Source organism: Falco biarmicus, chromosome 9 (genome assembly GCF_023638135.1).
Source record: "Falco biarmicus isolate bFalBia1 chromosome 9, bFalBia1.pri, whole genome shotgun sequence".
In the NCBI taxonomy this organism is placed as follows: domain Eukaryota; kingdom Metazoa; phylum Chordata; class Aves; order Falconiformes; family Falconidae; genus Falco; species Falco biarmicus.
Window position 1 is genome coordinate 19,867,539 of NC_079296.1, and position 20,864 is coordinate 19,888,402.

Here is a 20,864-nt window from a genome sequence, read left to right on the forward strand (position 1 = left end):
AGCAATGTAATGAGGGCAGGATACAAGTAATACCACCAGGGTGAAAAACATCTGGTTTTCCCTCTTGAGAGAAGTTGGACAAGAAATTGGCTTAGCATTTTAATGCCCCACACATCTATGACAGCATAGCAAGAGGTGTCTCCTTTACTAATTCAAATATTTACTCCCTATTAGCTTCCCTAGGGCAAGGTTTCAGGGACTCAGAAAACAGTGATTCTCAAGATCAAAATTTGGTTCATACTGTGCTCCTGGAGCAGCACGGTTGGGTAGTGCCTTTTAATCTGGGCAAGAAGCACAAGTGCGATTTAGGTTTGTGAACTTAAAAGCTAGCCTTGCACATCTCTGACTAAAACAAATTGCTGAGGGATATTCTCTTCAGTTGGGTTAAACAAAGGAACAGTTTGGTTTTCACTTGAACTTATTCCAGCTCTGAGCATGCCCACAGGTTGCCAGTCTTCGGTACTGATGGTTCTTTCTCTACTCTTTACAGTCCCCACTCCCTCCCATCACCCTGTGAGAGCTGGCAGAATACACTGAACTAATCAAACTGCTTCTGTATTAGGAGAGTAGTGCTCCAACACAGAATAAATTGGTTTCAACCTCCACCACTGCAAAGGGAATCTAAAGCCTTGCTAGGGGGTTGATGTCCTTCAGGACAAGGCATTCTGGGGAGGAAAGGTCACCCAGAGAGGCAGAGAGAGCAGAGTGCCCCAGTCTGGAGAACCTCAAGAGAAACTGCTGAAGACAAAAGGTCCCAAGAGAGGTAAATCTCCCGGCCCCAGCAGTTCCATGTTTTTTTCAGTGAGAATGGGGTTCCTCTGGCAGCAGAGGAGAAGCAGGCTGCTTCTCCAGCGGCAGGCGGGGGGAGCTGAGACAGGATCACATAGGGACAGAAATGAATTTGTGAACTACCCTCCCTTCAGCTGAATGTGTTTTATCAAAAATCAGGGAAAGAAGCAACTCCCTCTTTGCATTGCCTTTTCTGACCACATCATCTGGCAGTTTTGTTCAAGGCTGAGGGCCACCACATGGGATTTCAGGACACGTTGGTCATCGTTCCGCTTATAAGCATTTTAGTGAAATGTCATTAACATTTGAAATTTACTATCCAGGTTTTTTTTCTCAAATTAATTCCATCTAGATCATATGGTAGAAGCTGAGTTTGGCATTAACACATCAGGACGTGTTACCAGTTCTCCATCACATTCGTTGTTCCATCTCTCACCAGTAATTAAAATTAACCTTCTGTCCCCATTTTGTAACCAGTCACCCTCTTATCTCTGTTTCATCTTTATCTCACGCTAATTCTGAGCTTAGCCTTCAGTTTGATTAAGAACATCAGCTTCATTAATCCTCTCCTCTCCTACTCACAAGCAGGTCTGCTTTCTCATAGTACTGCCTAGGAGCCGCTATCCAGATTCTGTTACCTGTCCCCTTTCCTCCTCTTGTCTGAAATAATTTTGAAACAGGTTGAAATCAGAGGAATTTTTCAACAGGTTTTGGCTCATTCACTCCCAAAGCTACTCCAAAAATTCTGTCTATGGAGAGGGTATCTGCAGACTTAACCCCCACCTCCCAAACCAGCAGAAAATCCCCAACACACATCACCTGTATTACAGCTGCAGACTCCAGTGTTTTACACATGACTAGCTTTTATTGGCAGCAAGGTTTTGGGCATCCATATGTGCTGTTAGCAAGCAGTAAGAGTTTGCAGAACATCCTCCCTCACTGTCTCGGAACCACAGAAACGGAACCTGAAGAAAAGTACAAGCTCCTTGAGTTCTCAACATTGGTTGAGATTATACAAGTGGATTTGTTCGATTATAAGTCAACCTTTGTCATTTGACATAACTGAACAGAACATACTTTGAGCTCCTAAGTTTGAAATATTACTGCTGGGGAAAGCATAGATGGGCTGTATTCATTCTGGTTCACTGTCTGCCTGCCTTTAACTTTACAGTTTCTTCCCCCCCCGCCCCAGATTTTGTACTACTATCACTATGTAGATGATCACAACTACTTGTGAAAAGGCCATGAGTCAATAGAAGAGTGAGTACTTATCTACAGGAATATGCATCTGCAACGTATTTTGGTGAATAGGAACTACAACTTGACTTAGGACCTCTGCTTAAAGGTAATGCTGCTGGGCTGTAATCATTTTTGCTTTGCTTGTAACTGTTTCCATCTCCCAAGTTCTCTTTTAAGTGATGACATCTTAACTATATATTTGTATATAGGTCTAAAACATATACTGTACCTCCTCTTCTAGATACCTAGTCATGGGAGCATAAAATAACCCATCAAGCAAATGAAGGAGTTTGTTTTAAAAAGTCCAAGAAAATTAAGAAAACTGGATCGGTAGATCATACTTCTGAACATCCAAGCCATATTCCACAAAGCCTAGAGAAATAAGTTTTAGCCTCTTTCCCCCAACTTTATATATAGCCTTTTAAGCTCATCTTCCTTGTACTAGTCTTGCTCATTGGAAGGGTAGGCTTATTATCACCGTCCTCTTTTGTACAGTCATGATCCCAGGGACCATTAAGATCAATGGAAACACTTCCGCCGATTCCAGCTGACAGCAAATCAGACATCCTAACGCAAGCTCAGAATCAGGTAACTGTAGAGCAGTGAAGGCAGTGGGTTGATCAGCATTGATAATGTGCAGCTGTGGCCTTGCCTCAGCGGCAGTGCGTTGATTGACCTGGATGATGTGCAGCTGTAGCTTGTTCCTGCTAAATGGTTAAATAGCCCTGAGGATGGTGGGAGAGGGGGTTGGATGGAGGAGGAGCAGTATGGCCTGATCTCTGGAGGTGGGAGATACAGCACAGATAGTAGAATCTGACCAATGGTAAAGCCTTGTTGCAGCCTACTAGTTTGTTTGTGCCACAACAATCGGTGCCCTGTGTGAGGCAGACTGAGTCGGACTCTGACAACTGGTGCCCAACGTTGCTGAGACGAGCGGGATAAGCTGCCACCCATAACAGACACCGTGAGAGGTGAGCCGTTGCAGCTAATCGATGTGGGTGTATTGTAATATTTGTTGTCCATTTTAACTCAAATTGCAACTTTTGGTACCCTACATAGATGGGGACTTACTGATATGGGTACAGAAGAAGAAAATTCCACTTTAACAATGCTTATATTTGAAAAAAGAAGTGTAAAGTATAACAAGAAGGTAATAAGAACTTTGCTAGGATGATGCAAAGTAAATGATGTGCTAGTTACGCTGAAAAATGTCTCCAGTATTCAGACATGGCAAAATGCTGGAAAATTTCTTTTTGAGGCTGCCTCGAGGGGTGATAAAATTGCAATTACATTGTTAACAACATGGAGATTAGTCTTAGACTTACTAGAACAATTAAATGTGGACAGCGGGACAAATTCTATATTTGCAATGCTTATGGATATATTTGAAAAAAAGAGGTGTAAAATATGACAAAATGGCAATAAGAATTCTGCTAGTGTGGTGTAAAAAGTATGATTTGCCTGTTGCAGTGAAAAAGGTTTTCAGCATTCAGACATGGCAAAGTGTTGGAAAGGTACTTTTTGAGGCTGCCTGGAGGGGAGACAAAATTGCCACAGCTGCATGTTATCAATAATAACCAACCCACTGCCTTCATTCCTTTACAGATAACCAGTTCTCATGGACAGTAGGAGCTTAGCAAGAATGAGGCTGATAATCCAAGCCGGTACTGCTTTTTCTTACCCAAAGGGCTGTACAGGAAGTCTTTTTTCTGAAGCCTGGAGATATTTAAAGTCTTTCTTTGAAGTTATTTAAGGTAAAGTGTTGAAGTAGTAGCGAATTGAACTATGGATGAACAGTTTCTTGAAAGGAAGGAAATGGTTTTCTTGAGAGATTTTTTTCTTTTAATGGTTTAAATAGCTTTTCTTGTGAAAATGTTTTCATGCTATGTATAATATTGTCACCTATCTTTCCAAGTAACTTTCGAGAATTTTACAATGGATATACTTACTCTTTTCCAGTTTCTCCAGATTGTACTGTAATAGTTGCAGCCCCTAACTTAGGAAAAGTTGGATTTAACCGGTTGTTGTTCCAAAGAAATTTAACTGTTGTAACTGTTCCAACTTTAACTTCTGCATCAATGAAGCTTGTGTAGGTGTTGTCTGGTTTGAGGGTTCCCCTGTGAAAAATAACATTTTAAGGATGTGAGGCATGCGAGAGTTTAATACTAATTACCAGTCCTGTCAACCAATTGCCTGTGGTAGCAAGTGAGTAGAAAGCTAGCAGAGAGACAGTAGTTAGCTTATAACAGAGATACATTATTGCCAGTTTTCCAACTTAATTCATCCCAAATCAGTGTTTGTCAGAAGAAGCAAAGGCAGGTAGGCCTCATATGCTGCAGTCATACTTCGCAATGAAGACCCAGTTACAGGACAATCACTGTGGAGAAGGTAGATCTTGCTCCTTGTTGCTTATGTAGGCAGGGTGTTTTGCACATAACTGAGATTTTCATTTAATGTTAATTAATTTATGATACAGATGTTGGATTTGTTTGAGGTGGCCAAAAGGATTATCCACCAGCTGCTCAGCCTGGCCCCCTAGCAGAGATTCCCACACTTGCAGCACCATTGCAAGTCAATTGGATGAGTCAATTGTGCATCTGCTCTTGGGTAACCACAGTTTAGAATCTGGCTACTTATTTCATGTCTCGGCAACATAGCAAGCTCTAAATGGCAGCAGTTTGAGACTGGTAATGGCTTCAGCTGCTACATCTCACTGAATATGAGCCAATGCTTCTCTGAGCTTCTCCTTTGTCCCCTCCCACCCCCATGCTCTGAAGGTGAAAAGCTTCTTTCTTATTTACCCTGCTGTATGAATTCAAGAGACATTTGAATATGTGCAGCCTTTATCACTGCACAACTGTTGTTGTAGGTGTGACCTGTGAGATACAGAAGGGGGGTGGGGAGAAGCAGAGGACCCAGCAGAACCACCCAGAAGAAACTCCTACAGTTTTAACAAGCTTCATGAGAGAGACAGGATTTTTACTCCTTCCCCTAGCTTTGCACTTTCTCACTCATTAGCCTTCAGAGGATGATTTTACTCTTCCCTGTATTAAAAGGCTTATGGTAGTGGAAGTAATGAGACACAGGACAAAATCCCTTTGCCACCTTGTTTCTTTGCTGGATCCGTACTTGTGACTGGTAGGTTAGAGCAAAACTTGCTGTGGGGGAAAAGAGTTCACTTCCAGCATCTGAATTGACACAAGCCCTGCAAATGGCAGCTCAGGAGTGCTGCAGTGCATTCAGCGCTGGCAGACTCAACTCAGGAAAGTGCATGGATGCCTGCAAACTGGAATCAGCTCACAGCAAACCCCTGCTGTCAAGCATGAAGGTGTGAAGTCCTCCTTGGAAAAGTGGAATCCACATAGCTGTCAATCAACAAAAAACAAAACCAAAAAATGACCCCCCTCAAACCTACATCAAAATGCTTTCCTCCCTAGTTTTCATAGTTTCAGCTATTCTAGTTGAAACAACCAAGAAAAATGCAAAGAAACAAAACCACACGAGGCAAGCAAGCAGCTTCAATGTAAGCAGGCAAAGTTATGAGCTGCAAAAGGTAGATTTTTATATAGTAAATCATGAGATAGCTTTAGTTGTAGCCAGCTGTGGCAGCAACATTTTACAACCCTATGAAAGACAAAAAGATGAGAACTCTGCTAGCATAGGTATGGCAAGACCTTAGTGGGCCCCCAAACAAGTGATACCAAATTCTAACACTTTAAAATCCTGTATTCTAGCCTTCTCCCTTCAAATGTAAACCCAGAGTGAGTGAATTGTTGCTGTGTTTACATCAGGGGTAGAATTTGATCTCTAAAAGACGACCAATTTAAACAGAAATGTTAATTGAAAATATGAATTAAACATTCTAGAGAAGTTTATTTTCTATTGAATTTTTAACTTACTTGACAATCTGATGCTGCCTTGTGTTCCCATTGCTTCCATACAGGGCAATGTTTACATACCCTTTTACTTTACTCTTTCCAGAGAGTGTCACAGTTACTTTGTACCTCCAAACTACAGAGAAGAAACACAGTAAGTTAGATTGTACCCAGGGAGAAAGTCTCCAAAATACGAAGTGTTGGCTTTTTTTTGGTCTGTACAACTGTAGTTGAAAGCAAAACAAAATTATCACTGCCCTTCACTTTCAGCTCAAGGCCACATTATAGGCTGTCTGGGCTCAAACATAGCGCTGTCACACATGAAGCTTGATGCTAGTTGTTCTTCCTTGCGTTATAACCATGCAAAACAAATACAAAGCGGCAGTGAGTCAGATCTGTCTTTATGTCCTGATGAGATCAACATGAGAAATAGGTTGATATCTGCATTACTTTCTGGGACGAAAAAAATGCAGACAGCTAGTCCATAACAAGGTAAACAATATGGACCTCAGCATTTTGACCATGAAGATTTTCATATATAGTGAAGTTGGAAAGAAGGAGGTGTTAGGAATAAATACCGATACATACCAGAATATAAATAGTGTAGAAGGAATGTAAAAAAAATTCTGAAGCTCAAGAAAAATAGTTTTTGTGGCTGGGAACTTTCTTTTAGCATTCACTTAACAAAAGCAGCTTTTCTTCCTCTGATTCTTCTTTACAAAGGCGAAGGAAGAACAGTCTTGTGAGAGATGACATTTAGGACAACTTAGGTTGTAAAGGAAGTCATCTGGTCCATCCACTTCTCAAAGCAAGCCCAGCTGTGACTGGCATGTTCTTGTCCTTTGTCAAACTGAGTTTTGGACATCTCCAAAGATGGAGATTTCCCAGCTTCTCCCTGCATTTAACCACTGTCACTGTGACAGTAATTTTCATACTATTTAATAAGAAATTCCTTTGCCGCAACTTCTGTGCGTTGCCTGTCCTCCCTGCGCCTTATAGTGCTGTCCACTAAACATCTGTGATCTCCACTAGACTCTAGTTTGTCAACATCTTTCTTGTGCTGGAAGGCCCAAAACTGGGCACTAGAATTTGAGCAAAAGAGGAAAAGGCATGAAAGACTGAAAAGCCATTGGACTGCTATTTATCTGTTAAAATGAATTGTAAAACAGGAAAATAAAAAGGCTTGTTTACAAGGAGTGGGTAACAATAGAAACTCACGAGCAAAATCCTTGGCCTCTCCAGTATTCAGGTAGAATTTCACAAAATCATTTTTATATTTCCCTTTGAATTTATCTGCATAGTGACCCATGTTTGGGCATCCCCCTCGCGGGCATGGGAAACACGTTTCCTAGTGAAAACAAATATATCTATTAATAAAATTATCCACCCAAGGAAAAAAAAATTAGTCATGGGACTTATTTTAGCATACCCACCTAACTGACCTTGTACCACAGCAACAACAAAGTTCAAGTAACTCTTTCTGTGACTTGGGGAAGATCATATAAGCTAGACCACTTTCTCAAAGGCTCTAATTGTTGAGGGCTCTGTGTTTTTTCTCATGCCATTTAGCTCAATCCAGCTGCATCAGTGACATCCTTGAGTAGTCTTGAACTAGAGCAGGGAGGAGGAGGTGTCCTCCACAGCAACTGATGAGAAAGAATGATGTCTCCTTATACCTTCAGGGTGGGTTAAGAAAGGCTTTATCTTGACAACAAAGCTCACTGAACCAATATGAGAAGTGTGATGTCTATCAGCTGCTCAGAATGTGTAAATCTAAGCACTGTGTAAGTTTATACCTCTGTCTGGGCTGCCTGCATGATATGATATGAGCCCGTTAGCTCCCTGCTACTCTTAGGCTGTAGTTCCCTATCTCCTGGTCTGGGACAGGGAAGGGCTTCCTGACCTTGGTCCATAAACCTGTCCCTGAGGCCATCTTAAGTCACCAAAGTACTTTGATCACGGACTGACATCAAGTCATCACATGTTATTTTACTTCTTGTTCTTTTGAAAAGAAGACATTTCAGCTGTGTTTGAAAGCTCACCTACTACAGCATGGGATTCTACTCCTTGCTGTTTGAGAAATAAATTTGGTGATTACAGGGACAGGCTTTCCTCCTTACTTGTAACTCTGTTCGATTGAACAGAGCAGGCCTGGGATAGCTCCAGTCGTACCTCAGAGCTGTCACATCAGCACAGAGCCAGGGATGTCCCTGTTTTGTTGTTGCCTTTTCCTACGCTGACCCATATCAGCTGCACGAGCTATAATACTTTAGGATGTCTGACACTTGTCTTACAGATACACTTGGTGGGTACAAGCTAGCATAAATACATTGAATTTCAGATGTAAAGGTAAGAGCCACTGTTTTGGATATGGTCCATCCTGAGGCTCTGAGGAATACTTACGGTTTGAAAAACATCATATGAAGCACAAGAATAGCCTAGAAATCCATCAGGGTAGATAATACTGTCAGAGTAATACTTATAACTCCGCAAATGATTGCAAGCCACAAAGTCCCGAGTTCCTGTGAAAATATATTCCCAGTTTAGTTGTTCCATTCTGTTGCTGTTTGAGGAAAGATACTGGCATAAGCCTTGCTGTGTGATGGGGAGGCATAATTCCTTCTCAAAAGCTTCCTCACAATTCTTGGAGTATCAAAAAGAAAAAAATAAATTTGGATTGTCAAAAAAAAAAGTTTTGAAGCTTGTTTTTGTAATGAATTGATGCCCTAAGGAATGTCACTGACTCAACAGGTATAAAATGTAAACTTGAAATGCTTTGTGACTGTGAGACTGACTGTGCAGCCCAGCCCCTGCCCTCCCCTCACAAACACTTATTCAAGCAATCTGACCGAGTTTCACAATAGAAATGAGAACTGTGTGAAGCAGGTCTTTTGTAGGCAACGGTTACATTACCATAACAAAAGAAAACCGAATGAAAAGTATTCAACTTCCTAGGGCAATGCTGATTTGCTCCAGCTGAGGACTTCAAAACAAAATTATTGTTATTTGGGGAGTGCTTAAGGAAGGGAGATTCTTAAAATTAAAATAATGAATATATTATTTTCCTTTGTGTTGACTTTATTTTCCTGACTTTAGGTTAAAAAGATCATCATATAGAACACAGTTATTTCTTTGTGCTTTAATTCCCCATTATCGATAACAAGTGTACACACACACACACACACACAAAAGTAATGCCTCTAGCTGCATTGAATAAAACCTGGAGAAAAAAGCTAGTTATCACAAATAAGCTCATGGATTCTCAGAATTCAAGGTGTTTTCAATAATGTAAGAAAGAGCTCAGATAGTATACTGAAATATCTCCACAGCAGAAATCTTGATTTGTTTTTATTTTTAATGTTATGTGCAGTTTAACTTTATAAAGACATAAAGAAATTTCCTTAAGAGCTTTTTTTAGAACCACGTAAAACAACAAAGAGCATATTTGAGCAGCTATGTGCCAATCTTTTTTTAGCTGACTAAAAATAAACACAATGATATTGCTTTAGTGCAACTCAGATTGGAATAGTTAAGAACAATTAATTTAATATTTTTTAATTATGTCAGAAGAATTGCAGCTGCAGATACCCTAACAGAAGTAGCTGTGAGCATCGTTGCCCTACTCCACCCAGTAGTGCTGCTGGTCACCTAAATAGAAACAAAAGTAAATGTGTTGTTACAGGCCCTTCAAAATTTTTGGCAGCGTTTCAGTAACTTTTGTTTGTGCTATTAGATACTTTAGAGGAGGCATATTTTCCAGAGGTAAAGCCTTTGTCTTGTTTTTCTGGAAAATGGTGCTTTTTGAGCACATTAACAGTGTCACTGCACTCTGCAGCTGCCATTGCTGGTGGACACAACAAAAGCTAATGCAAAACACCTGCATTAAGAAAAAATTAAGTTGTTACATTGTGAGGGGTGACCTTCCCCTGAATTAGTAATGTTATCAGCATACTTACCTTCCCAGATGCCGTCAAGATCTACAATCTGTGAAACAGGGTTCTTCCCACACCCTGGCATTTGCTTTCCTCCGTTTGGATAAAAGTCAAGATGTCCTATAGCTGGGCTCATGCCAAAACCTGAAGCATTTAAAGCAGGGGTAAGTATGTTTTAAAGTAATAATGTCTCACACCTATAGCTGCTGGCTTGAAGCTTGTTTATGCTTGGTATGTTAGGATATGGGCTGTTAGTGACCAGTATGGTGTGTTTGTTCTGCGGCTATGATGCAGCACAACTGGGTCTTGATGCCATAGGGTGTAAATCATTCTGTATTAATACACCAGAGCTAAATACCCACCTAAGTAGGGGATTGTGGGAGCTGAATCTGTGTGGATAACATCAACAAACTCTGCATCAGATTTATCCAGTCTGACTTCAGTTGAAGTGCCTTGAAAATAAGGTTGAGCAGGGTCTAGTCCTGAAGGAAAAAACTAGTGTTACATATAGCTAAAGAGATACAGATGTATCATTTTACATAACATTATGACTGTGTATAATTAATATCACACACGTAGCTGCCTACAGGTCCTTGTATCTAAGTAATATAGGTATTAATAAAATGGTGATGTGCATTCTCTTTTACCAAAGCGACTTTTCTCTCAGGAAGGAGAAAGTGTGACCTGTGTGAAGCCTATTAAATTTTACTGATTTAAATCAATATTGAATCCCAACACTTGGAAATAATTTTTTTTTAATTGAATTTCACTTTAATAATATTGCTCAAGTTAAGGTTGCTGTGTCTGTATCCTATACAACTGATCTACCTGCATGGTTTCTAGGTACCTTGTTTGAGAGCACTTAAGCAGGAATTGATGCTGATAGCACTCCATGTGCTTGGAGGTGTTGAAACCAGCCTGCCTACTTCTGACTCCAGTCAGATTTTGGAAAAAACATTTAGTTTTGAAGTGATGATCAGAAAATGGAGTTTATTTCCTTCCTAATTTACTGCACCAATTTCAGGAGCTCATAAAGTCTTGTGAATTGCACAATTTCTACTGCCTTATGCTTGCATCTCTTGTTGTCCCTGGGCAGCAGATTTGGTTCTGCTTTTAAACTGAATTTTGTAGACTATTAGTCCAAGGTTCACCAAGCCTGAAATCCCTGAGGAAATGTAACAAATGAAAAGGAGTGCATTAATAATATCCAAAATTGTCTTTTGTGTATGAAAGGTCACTCTGCTAAATGCGCGCTGCCCTTGGCACTGACTGCATAATGAATAAGGAGATCAAGCCCATAGCTTTAAAAACATGTTAAAAAATTGCTGAAGAATTCAGACTGCAGGGTGAGTTACCCATATTTTGAGAAAGGAGTGGTTTGGTCACAAGTTTAGCTGATAATACTGGTTTTCAGTTTTGCTTTCTGGGAGAGTATTGGAGGTTTTAGAACACCTGATATGGCAGCTCTGCTTTGTGGGGTCTCTAGAATATCTTTTTTAGAAACTACTTCTTATTGCAATAAATATGCCTATTTGATTGCCACTTGCTTTTTTAAGGAGTCAGTTAAAGAATTTAAGAAAGGTGAGGGCTCTCCCTTGAAGAACAGTGCAGGGATGTGGCAGATGGCTGTGCTGTGGCTGTGTTGCACTGATGGTCCTGCTGCGGGCAGAGGCAGCTTGTGCTTCCGGGGAGCTCTGCTTTGCCTCTTGGCCATACGTGTTTTCATCACTTAAGTCATCCGTGTTGCAAAATGGTTCCTTCAATAGTCATTTGCTCTCAGCTAGTGTGGGTAGAGAGCAGATTACAAGCCAAAGGATGCTGAATCATGAAAAGAAGCTCTTGGATCAAAAGGAAGGTGAAAATGCTTCTGGCCAATAGTCACAGAGGCTTGATCTGTTATATCTTGCAAGACACAGACACTATTTATGGGACCACTGGAGGATGTCCAGAGTCTGAGTAGTCAGAGAAATGTGGACAGCTATAAAACAAACCAGAACCAAAAATGCCTTCTCTGAAAGAATTGAGCAGGAAAACCTGGCTCAGCAGTAACGAGAGGCTTCCTTGCTTTCTCAGAGCACAGAGTGTGCAACTTGCAACAGGGAAAGACAGCAGAGCAATTTGGTACTGGGGGGGTGGAAACTGAATCGGCTGACCAAAAATTAAGAGAACAACATCATATTCCTTAAAAATATCTAAACTCAGAACTGTGGGAACACTTAAAAGGGACAGGCAATTACTTAGGAATATAGTGATAATGGGGGGATGCTCGCTGCTCAGTCAGCTCTGACATTATCTGAGAAGTAAGAGAGGGCTCATGTAGCTCAAACTAATACAAGTTGTATGAACATAATGCCTGTGATCCCCTTCAGAAAACAAAATGGGGGGGATTAAACTGAAATCTCTCTGTCTCTTTAGGTATAAATGCAGTTTCTTAATAAGTCTACTTGAATTTGGGCAGATGGTATAATCCTATTTGATTCAGTTTTTCCTGCCAAGGAGTTTTAGCATATCAACAATTAAGTGAAGAAATGAAACTTTAGAAATTTCACTGGAAAAAAAAAAATTAATTACTATTACTGTACACTACTAGGTGAGAAGTTTATGTAGACATAGCAAAGGAAAGTGATAATAGGTGACACATCAGGAAGGTTAGCCTACTACTTCTGAAATGTCAGGTTTAATCCATCCTTTGCTGGAAAACGATATTTGTTAGCAAAGCTACAATATGAAATAGCTAACTGCTTACTGTTGTGCTGCTTCTAGCATGCTTTGGAAGGACCTGCAAACAGTGGGTGATGCTGCGCATCAGATGTGCTGCTACATAACAGGCCAGATTAATGAAAGGTGAAAATGGCAGGAGAAAAGCTGCTAGGACAAGGCAGGCAGGGATTGTCCTGCTGGTCTGTTTTATTATATTAGTATTGGACAAATCATTATGAAAAATAACAATCGCAGCTAAAGCTTCGATAAAACTTGTACATTAGTTATTATGAGTACGTTTTTAGCAGCAACAGTGGAATGCTGTTACATTACAGCATCACTCCTGTCCTGCTCCAAACTGGCACTGGTCTGGGCAGTGACACCACTAGGTAAAGCACCAGAAAGCGAGCCCTGTAGAGATGCCACAGCCATTAATGTTTAACAGCAAGTCAACTGATGTGTTGCATCTGTTATCTGTATAGAGCTTTTCCTTTGCTGTGTAAACATATGCAAGAAAAATAACCACCATGCTGATGGTTTTCCCATGCTTACCAGGGCTGTGCTCCTTGGTGTACTGTGAGAAGAGGCTAAGTCACAGTCAGATATGATTGTAAAAGAAAGTGAACACAACATTTTGTTAAGCAGTGGTGTCTTTAGTATAAGCTGTGACTGAAGTCACTGACTTACCGGTTATTCTGCCAATCCCTGGCTGCCTCCTGCCAGCCTCACCTGCCACGTGTGCTCCAAGGCTGTGGCCAATTATGTGAACGTCGGCTGGAGAGTATCCATATTTTTCCTGAGAAAGCACCAATATGAAAAGTTACTACATCTGTTTTCATCGGCAACAGGGAAGAGTAAAAAGGGGCTGAAAATCTGCTTTTGACTACAGACTGGGGAACTTCTATAGGATTTGTAGGATCTGTTTGCCAGTTTAGGTACCTGTGTCCAATACATAGATTTTTTTCAAAGGTGCTGCCCTCATTTGAAGGCTGTTAGAACTCTAGACAGGTCTGTCAATAGTGTCCTGAGAGGATTTGTATCCGTTTTCTATCCTGGCCCCATTAAGTTTCATGGGATGCTCATCTGGCTTGTAGGATTCAGCCAGGCAGGAGCTCTCAGTTACACCTGGCAGGTCAGGCACCACATGCGGCTGGAGGGTGTGAGAGGAGAGAGACCTTCAGCCTTTTGGACTGTGCTTCAGTGGCTGCAGTGCAGATAGGGAGAGGCATGGGTCGGAGCAGTCCTAGACTTCTACACTGGTACTGCCCAATGAAGTAATTTATAGTTCTTTCATGGGAAATGTGTGTTGAAAGCACTTGGGTTAAAAGAAGGCTTTGAACCAAGCATCGCTTCCCATGTGGGCTGGCTGAGGAAGGGGGCGTGTGGTACCCTCTGCAGATTTAGGTGGTGTGCACAGGGGCTTTCCCCTGAGGCGGCTGGGTGCATCCTACTTGTCCCCAGGTGCTGTTGCTGACCAAGAGAGAGCAGCTGTCCTTCAGCTGCTGCCAGCTGGTTTTCTGGCATTCTGAAGAGCCCTTTGGTAGGTTTTGTCCCTGTGAAAAGGCAGTTTGCTGTGTCCGTTATCTCTGCATATTTAATGCTACACAACACTTTACATCTGTTAACACCTAGGGAATACCTGTTCAGCTGTACTGTGGGGATGGCTCATAGAACTTCATATCCCTAGGCTGGCTAATCCTGCTGTTATGATATAGTTCTCTAACTTAAAAAAAAAAAAAAAAAAAAAGTCTATTTACCGCACAACTTCTAAAATAATCACTGAGTAGAAGAAAGTTTTCTCCTGGTTACATTCACATTCATGAGATTTCCTGAATCTTCTTTCAAATCAGCATTATAACTATAGCTTTATAACCACAAAGATTCTTACCATGAGAACATTTATAAAATAAGCTATTTCAGCACCCACAACACGGACGTTGTTCGATGCCTGGGTGTACTGACATCTTGCCCCTCTTTTCCAGTTTATGCAAATGCAGTTCACATCTTCCACAGTAAGCATCCTCTGTTTTGTAAAACAAAAGTAAAAACCAAAGAGCTTCACAGTAAATACAAAGTGGAATTGATTCTTGTTACTTATTACAGCTCAACTTATGTATGTTGCATGAATTTGGATGAGAACATTTTAAGAACCAAAACCTTAGTGTATACATGTGGTCATACCTACTCACAGGTGTGCTCACACAGTGCTCATAGGGACACAGTACCGAAGTAGGGTTGTGTACTGTAGTCATGGCCACACCGTCATTTCAAATACCCATAGTGGTCTCTTTTTGCAGAAGGGAAAACAGTATTAATACTGATAATTCTAATTTTTAATTTCAATGAAACTTTGTATGCGACATTAAATAAGAGCTCTACCCATGTAATGATTCACTTAAGTGATTTAAAAGTACTTCTTTAATTCAAATCCAGTTAGAACTTATATTTTTGATGACAAAAAACAAGCGTTTTTCTGATACAGATTTGTAAGAAACTGTGTTTTCGTAAGAGGATGCATAAATTGCTGGTGTCAGTGAATATTCATTTCAGATTTATGGTTTTATTTGGGAATACGTATATACAGACAGATACTTTATTGCCTGCCACAGAATCTGAAGCTTTTGCTTTTTACCTCCGAGTTGGATTGTTTAGCTAAATGTATTTTGCTTTAACAGTTTTGGTATATTTATTTTCCTTTGCCTTGTGTTCAGACACTATAAAGCATCCAAAATGCGTTACAACTGGCAAAGGACAAAAAAGGCAATAGAAGTGTCTGTGGCTATGTTATAGGTGGTAAAAATAAATGTGCAGATACGATTATTACTTAATGGGAAGGAAAGTATATAACAGATACACATACGCAGGGTGGTGTAGTCGCAATCCCATTTGTTCCACTCCTTACTGAAAAGATTCACTGAGATCAAGTTAAAAGAAATATATTTGGAGTATTGTGATAAAGCATAGGCCACCATAAAAGAGAAAGAATCTAAAGAATTATCTCATGCCTCTACATCCTTGTGGAAATTGATCAAAAGGATTTAAGGGACTCGCTGAAGCAAAAAGTGAGCTATCTTGTTGATTGTGAGGTTCTATAAAAAAATATTTTTTAAGAGTAGAAAATAGGAGACTGAGAATTATAAAATCATCAGTCTGCTTCTGATACTTCAAACAAATTATCAACTAACAAATCCAACAATCATTCCTCAATTTCATAAAGTGATTTTTTTTTTTTCAGTGAGACACTGCCAAATACATCTATCTTCTTTTGACCTAGTATCAAAGAGAAGGAGGTAATGGGGGTGCAATAAATGTGAAATACCTTCATTGTAGTGGACTTTCATATTGTTTCTCACAGTGTTCTCATAAGTAAAATAGGAATATAGACTTTAAACAAAACTGTAGTTGTGTGAATAGCTAGCTCTAAAACTTTATCATTAAAGTGTCATATGCCATCAACTGGTACTTCACTCTGTGCTGTATAACTAGTAGCTTTCACTAGCTGCAGCTGCAATAAAAAGCATGTTTATAGGATTTGAGAAGCCCGCAAGCTGGAATTGCAACTTTGTTTGGGGAGAGGATTAAGAAATAACTTGGGGAATTAGCACGAAAGTCAATAAAGCAGAGTGCTTTACTTCATTCACTGTTCATAGCAAGTCCTAGATTGAAAGCTTTGTTCAAAATGATCCCACTGAGGTCCCTTCTGGATGTACGTTTGTACAGCTTTATTGCTTCTGTTAACGGTCAGCCCTTGTCCTCAGCCTCCAACACTCACGTGGCAGCCCATACCTTTGTGCTGGACTTCCCACATCTGGAAACCTGTCTTTTGTCTGGAGAAATATGATGCAATAGCTCTGAGTCTACAGCTGTTTCTGGAATTGCCCTAGTTCCTAAGCAGTATCTTGCTCCAGGGTTTGCATTGTTTTTACCAAGAAAAAGGATGCTTATTGAGCCAAATCCTGTTGTCACTTGCTTCACGAAAGAGAAATGAATGCATTTATGCATTTTACCTCATGCTTTTCCTCAAGGTACAGAGCTACGTATTTAAGTTGCTAACGATTAAAAAATGTGGCCTCTTTTTTACCCTCCTTATCACTACAAATACCATAAGAGAAATCAGTTAGAAATAGAGAAAACAAACAGTTTATAGGAATGTGTTTATAAATGCAAACCAAGAACTTCACAGGGATAGGATTTCCCAGTGGTACCTACCTTGCACATGTCTGACAGCCAGTTTTCTTCTCCGTTGTCTATAAATCCATGTACGATAAATCTGGTTATCCTACTTTTGTTAAAATTTGAGTAGTCAATTGTTGAGGCATCAACTGCAGAGATCTCCTGTTTTCAGATATTAAATTTATAAACATTTAAACCTGCTTTCTGTAAATAGTGTATCAGGATTGCAAAGACCTGAATTATGTTTATCTGTACAGGCATTCAAAATGTATGCAACATTAAACTCATCTGCAAGCGGCTTAAGGTCTGTATCTCCATTCAAAGCAGGCTTTGAACACATCTTAGCACAGCACAGACTTTACTTTTAATGTGTTTTCATCTTACCTGTGGAAAAAAAATTGCCCAATGATTCTAAAAAGGCACGGTTTCTGAGTACCTTTCTATGGCCCTACAGAAAACATGAGGGTGTGCTGCTTTGTGAGGGATGGAAAAGGATGTGAATTATGCCCCAGAGACCCTGCCAAGGAGCTGGAATAGGTGGTCTCCTGAGTAAAGTGGAGGTTTGGCCATTTCTAGCACTTTCCAGGAATGCAGCTGGAGTCTGTGCTCATTTATTCTTTTTGAATGTGATTTACTAACATTTAAACCAGAATCATTCTTACTTGAAAGCTGTTAGGATTTCTTCTTGTGTATAGGAGAAAGTGAATGTCTATCTTTTTTGGATCCCAAGGTAACTTATGGACTGGTCTTTCTGTAGTCCCAGACCATGGTATATCATCTGAGAAACATCCAAGCCTTTCATAGCAAACTTCTTTGCCTGTAGCACACAGATGAGATCAATAATATGTGAATGAGCAAAAATGGTGAAGTAGGCTAGTCATAACTCATACCATCTCTTCTCTGGAGGTCTCTTGGTTTATTGAAAATTCTATGGTTTACAGAAAGCAAAGCCCAGCAGTTGCCCTCTCTCAGCTCTTCAAAGGCTATTTACCCCAAGGAAAGAAGTCACCTATTGCTCATCAACAAAGTACTCGCTGCAGTTCCTCTGTGGGTATCCTGTACCATACCTTGGGAATCTTTCCCCAGCTGTTGCCTTGCCTAAGGCAAAGACAGCTGATGAGTTGCTCCTAATACCAAGCCAAGATACTGCAAATAATCAGCAATAACTGGAGACTGTGCTGAACAGCTGATGACATGAGAAGTCTTATACTATACAAGAAGTGGAGGCTTCTGAATATAAAGCTATACCCTCATGAGACTGCCTCTGTCCCTGCCCGCCCCCCCCACCCCCAGCTTTTTCCTCTATTTCCATCACTAAAGCAGAGTACACCAACATACACTCAGGTCTCTCCATTCTTGTATAGGAAAGTGAACTATGTAACCTCAATCAGTAAGTTTTAAGACACCATAGTGTAGAGTGATGTCTCACAAAATATAGCAGCATAGAAAGGCTATATAAAGACTAACCCCATATGCTTACCTTCTGCTATGCTGAGCAGAAATAGCGCAAGTATCCAAATTCCAAGCATCTAGAACAGTAGAAAAAGAAGCAGTTAGGATTTGCTAACCCATTAGCAAGTGGACTTAGCTTTCTGGTGCTGGATTTCGACCAGGTGAAAAGGGTGCTGTGTCCGTCTTCTCTGCAACATGTCTTTAGGACTGCTGTGTATGTGACACATATGAGTCAGCTTTATGTTTGGTTGCTCCACTAGTGATTGTGGGACTCCTAAATCTACTAAAGCACAGCTTAAATCCAGTGTGATTTTTGTCCTGTTGAGGCTATGCTTCTATCAGATGTATGGTAGCTACTATAGAACTAACACAAGGACACCAGTGTGAGCTGCCATCCCCCTTTATACTGCTGTCTTGGGAAGCTGTATACCTGATGAGATAAAAGAAAAAACCCCAAACCTGAACTACTTACTGTGCAGCTTTGAAGCTCCATGCACTAATGTGCAAACTTTGCATCTACTTTTTATAGTCTGCTTTATCCTTGGAAAAGTTCCCAGAAAGATAGGAACATTTATTTCAGATTATAGTTTCTAGCTAAGCTGCAAAACAACTTTAGTAGTTGGTTTCTCTGAGAACTCCAAAACCTGTGGACGTGGATTTCTTGAATTAGTGTGCTGGAGCCCAGAATAAGATTGGACTTCCAGAGACTGGGTAATTCCCAGGCAGCAACACATCAGAAATGGGATATTAAAGAGAATTATGTACATATTTAGGGGATTGTCTGGGCTGGGAGGGCTTTTGTTCTTAGTGTTATGTAGTGGGGATGTAGGGGAACTACTGGGGGAGTTGATAAAGAACGACATGATTTTTAAGACCTCTCCCTTGTTCTGCATCAGGTGACTTTGGATGTGGAATGCTCCTGTGCTGCTGGGTCTTTTGTCCCCATTTCCTGACATCAGCTCAGTTTGGTGAAGCCTTATACCTCTAGGAAAACTTCATAGTGAAAGAGCCTGGCCTCCTGGTGTTCCTTTAGTTTCCTTGTTAAAATAAACGGATGTAGAAGTACAATTGTCTACCCCTGTGGATCCTTTCTATACTACCCATGCAACCCAAGGCTTGAGAAAGTTCATCACTTAGAGAATGGCTAAGATCAAACATGCTGGAAATATATACAAATAGCATACAAAATTCCCTCAGACATTGTGACGTGGCCGCTTTGTAAAAAGTGAAAACCAGCGTGTGCAAATGAACAGAACTAGGTTTGGGAACCCCTTGGTCCCGTTCATCTCCAGGAGAAGGCTGTAAGTGAACTCAAGACGAAATGAGACCTCATCTAACTCTTTGCCTAGAAAGCTTTTGGCTGTGGCCATATATCTTGGCAGAGCTGACGTTGCCTAATCTCTACCTCTGGGAACAACCAAATGGGTACCAGCTGTGTGTATAGCTATTACACTGCTATCATCCATGCTAGTGGGTTTATTTCTTTAAATAGCAGTGAGTTTTTAATTTTTCTAAAACATCACCTTTGATCCTAATTTAGAGCTCAGTGCTCCCATCCTTAATTTAAGTAACATTTCAGTTTGTAAATAAGCTCATATTGATGACACAGGAGAATCAGTACATGCCCTAGTACACCGATGAGTTTTAGCACTTGTTCAAAATGAGGGGCAACAGGCTTTCCTATTTAGTTTAAGAGCTGATGGAAAAGATTCAAGTTAGGATTTTATCATAGTTAGTCTGCTGCTCCTATTCAACACAGGGCAGACTGAATAACTAGACACTTCCTTAGGCCATGGTCAGATGGGCTTCAGCTGCTTGCTTCCCCTTCAGGAAGAAGGGGTAAGGCTGGGATGCGTGTCCTTCGGTAGGATGCAGGCTCCTGCAGGAGCTGTTCTGGTCCTTGGGGCCTCACGGTCAGGTGCTGTCGGAAGAAAGACGGCTTTTGAGAAAGAAGGTGATAAATAAAGGCCCAGCTATGTTTCTGCAGTCTGAAGAAGCTGTAGTCTGGAAAAGGAAGCAGGCAGAGGAGAGGACTGGATTTCTGGTGCTGCAGGACACCATGGCACTCTCCTGGGACACGGCATGGTGCTTCCCAGCATTGTTCATGCTTCCCTTGTCACCTGTCAAGTCCCCAGGGGATGTGCAGTATTCAGGACTCCAGGTTTGTCTTGGCTGAACCTCAGACTTGTGTTTAATTATGATTTTAACTTCATACAAGCTTGGTTAGTGATTAGTCAAGGATACAACACTGTCGCTCTTTTTTTTAAAAAAAACAACATTATTTCATTCAGATATTTATACTTGTTATAAATGCATTCTCAATATTGTATTTCTGCTCCCATTTTCCCACGCTTGATAACTGACATACAAGCACTCGGGCAGATAACTTCTTCACTCCTATTTCTTAGAAGTTTGTTAACTCTTTCTTCCTATTCATTAACTTATAGTTTGGTTTTTATACTTGGAAAAATATCCACTGTCTTGGTCTCTTAAAGCTCCAGGTGTCTCACTCATGCCAGACCTTGCAGAGCAGTAGTGTTAATTTTAATGTGAAATAGTCAATTCCAGGTTTTACAAAGCTGGAGTTATTCAAAGTCAGGGTTTCTTGCCAGGATTTTCAGGGGCCACGGGAAAGGTACGTGTTTGAACTCAAACAGTAGCCAGCTGCTGTGATTCAGCTGTTTGGTTTCTTCTGAAGTGGGGA

General features: G+C 40.6%; 1 protein-coding gene across 1 annotated transcript; it reads right to left on the bottom strand.

The window, feature by feature from the left end:
- Positions 1–1,632: 1,632 nt before the first annotated feature.
- LOC130155082 (pancreatic triacylglycerol lipase-like) lies at positions 1,633–18,237 on the bottom strand. The gene is made up of 12 exons (XM_056352030.1): positions 18,189–18,237; positions 17,371–17,525; positions 16,745–16,870; positions 14,424–14,558; positions 13,223–13,331; positions 10,198–10,317; positions 9,860–9,979; positions 8,307–8,425; positions 7,122–7,251; positions 5,928–6,039; positions 3,978–4,145; positions 1,633–1,754 (listed from the first exon to the last, which is right to left on the bottom strand). The coding sequence occupies exons 1-12, from the start codon at positions 18,235–18,237 to the stop codon at positions 1,691–1,693; spliced, it is 1,407 nt and encodes a 468-aa protein (XP_056208005.1). The 3' UTR covers positions 1,633–1,690.
- Between the last annotated feature and the right edge of the window lie 2,627 nt (positions 18,238–20,864).

What these genes read in the sequence shown, in the direction of transcription:
- LOC130155082 (XM_056352030.1), bottom strand. Translation starts at nt 18,237, where the DNA reads ATGCTTGGAATTTGGATACTTGCGCTATTTCTGCTCAGCATAGCAGAA. An exon ending in GAAATCCTAACAGCTTTCAA is followed by an intron (nt 16,871 to 17,370) that starts GTAAGAATGATT and finishes ATCTGAAAACAG; the next exon opens with GAGATCTCTGCAGTTGATGC. An exon ending in TCCCACAATCCCCTACTTAG is followed by an intron (nt 9,980 to 10,197) that starts GTGGGTATTTAG and finishes TAAATGCTTCAG; the next exon opens with GTTTTGGCATGAGCCCAGCT.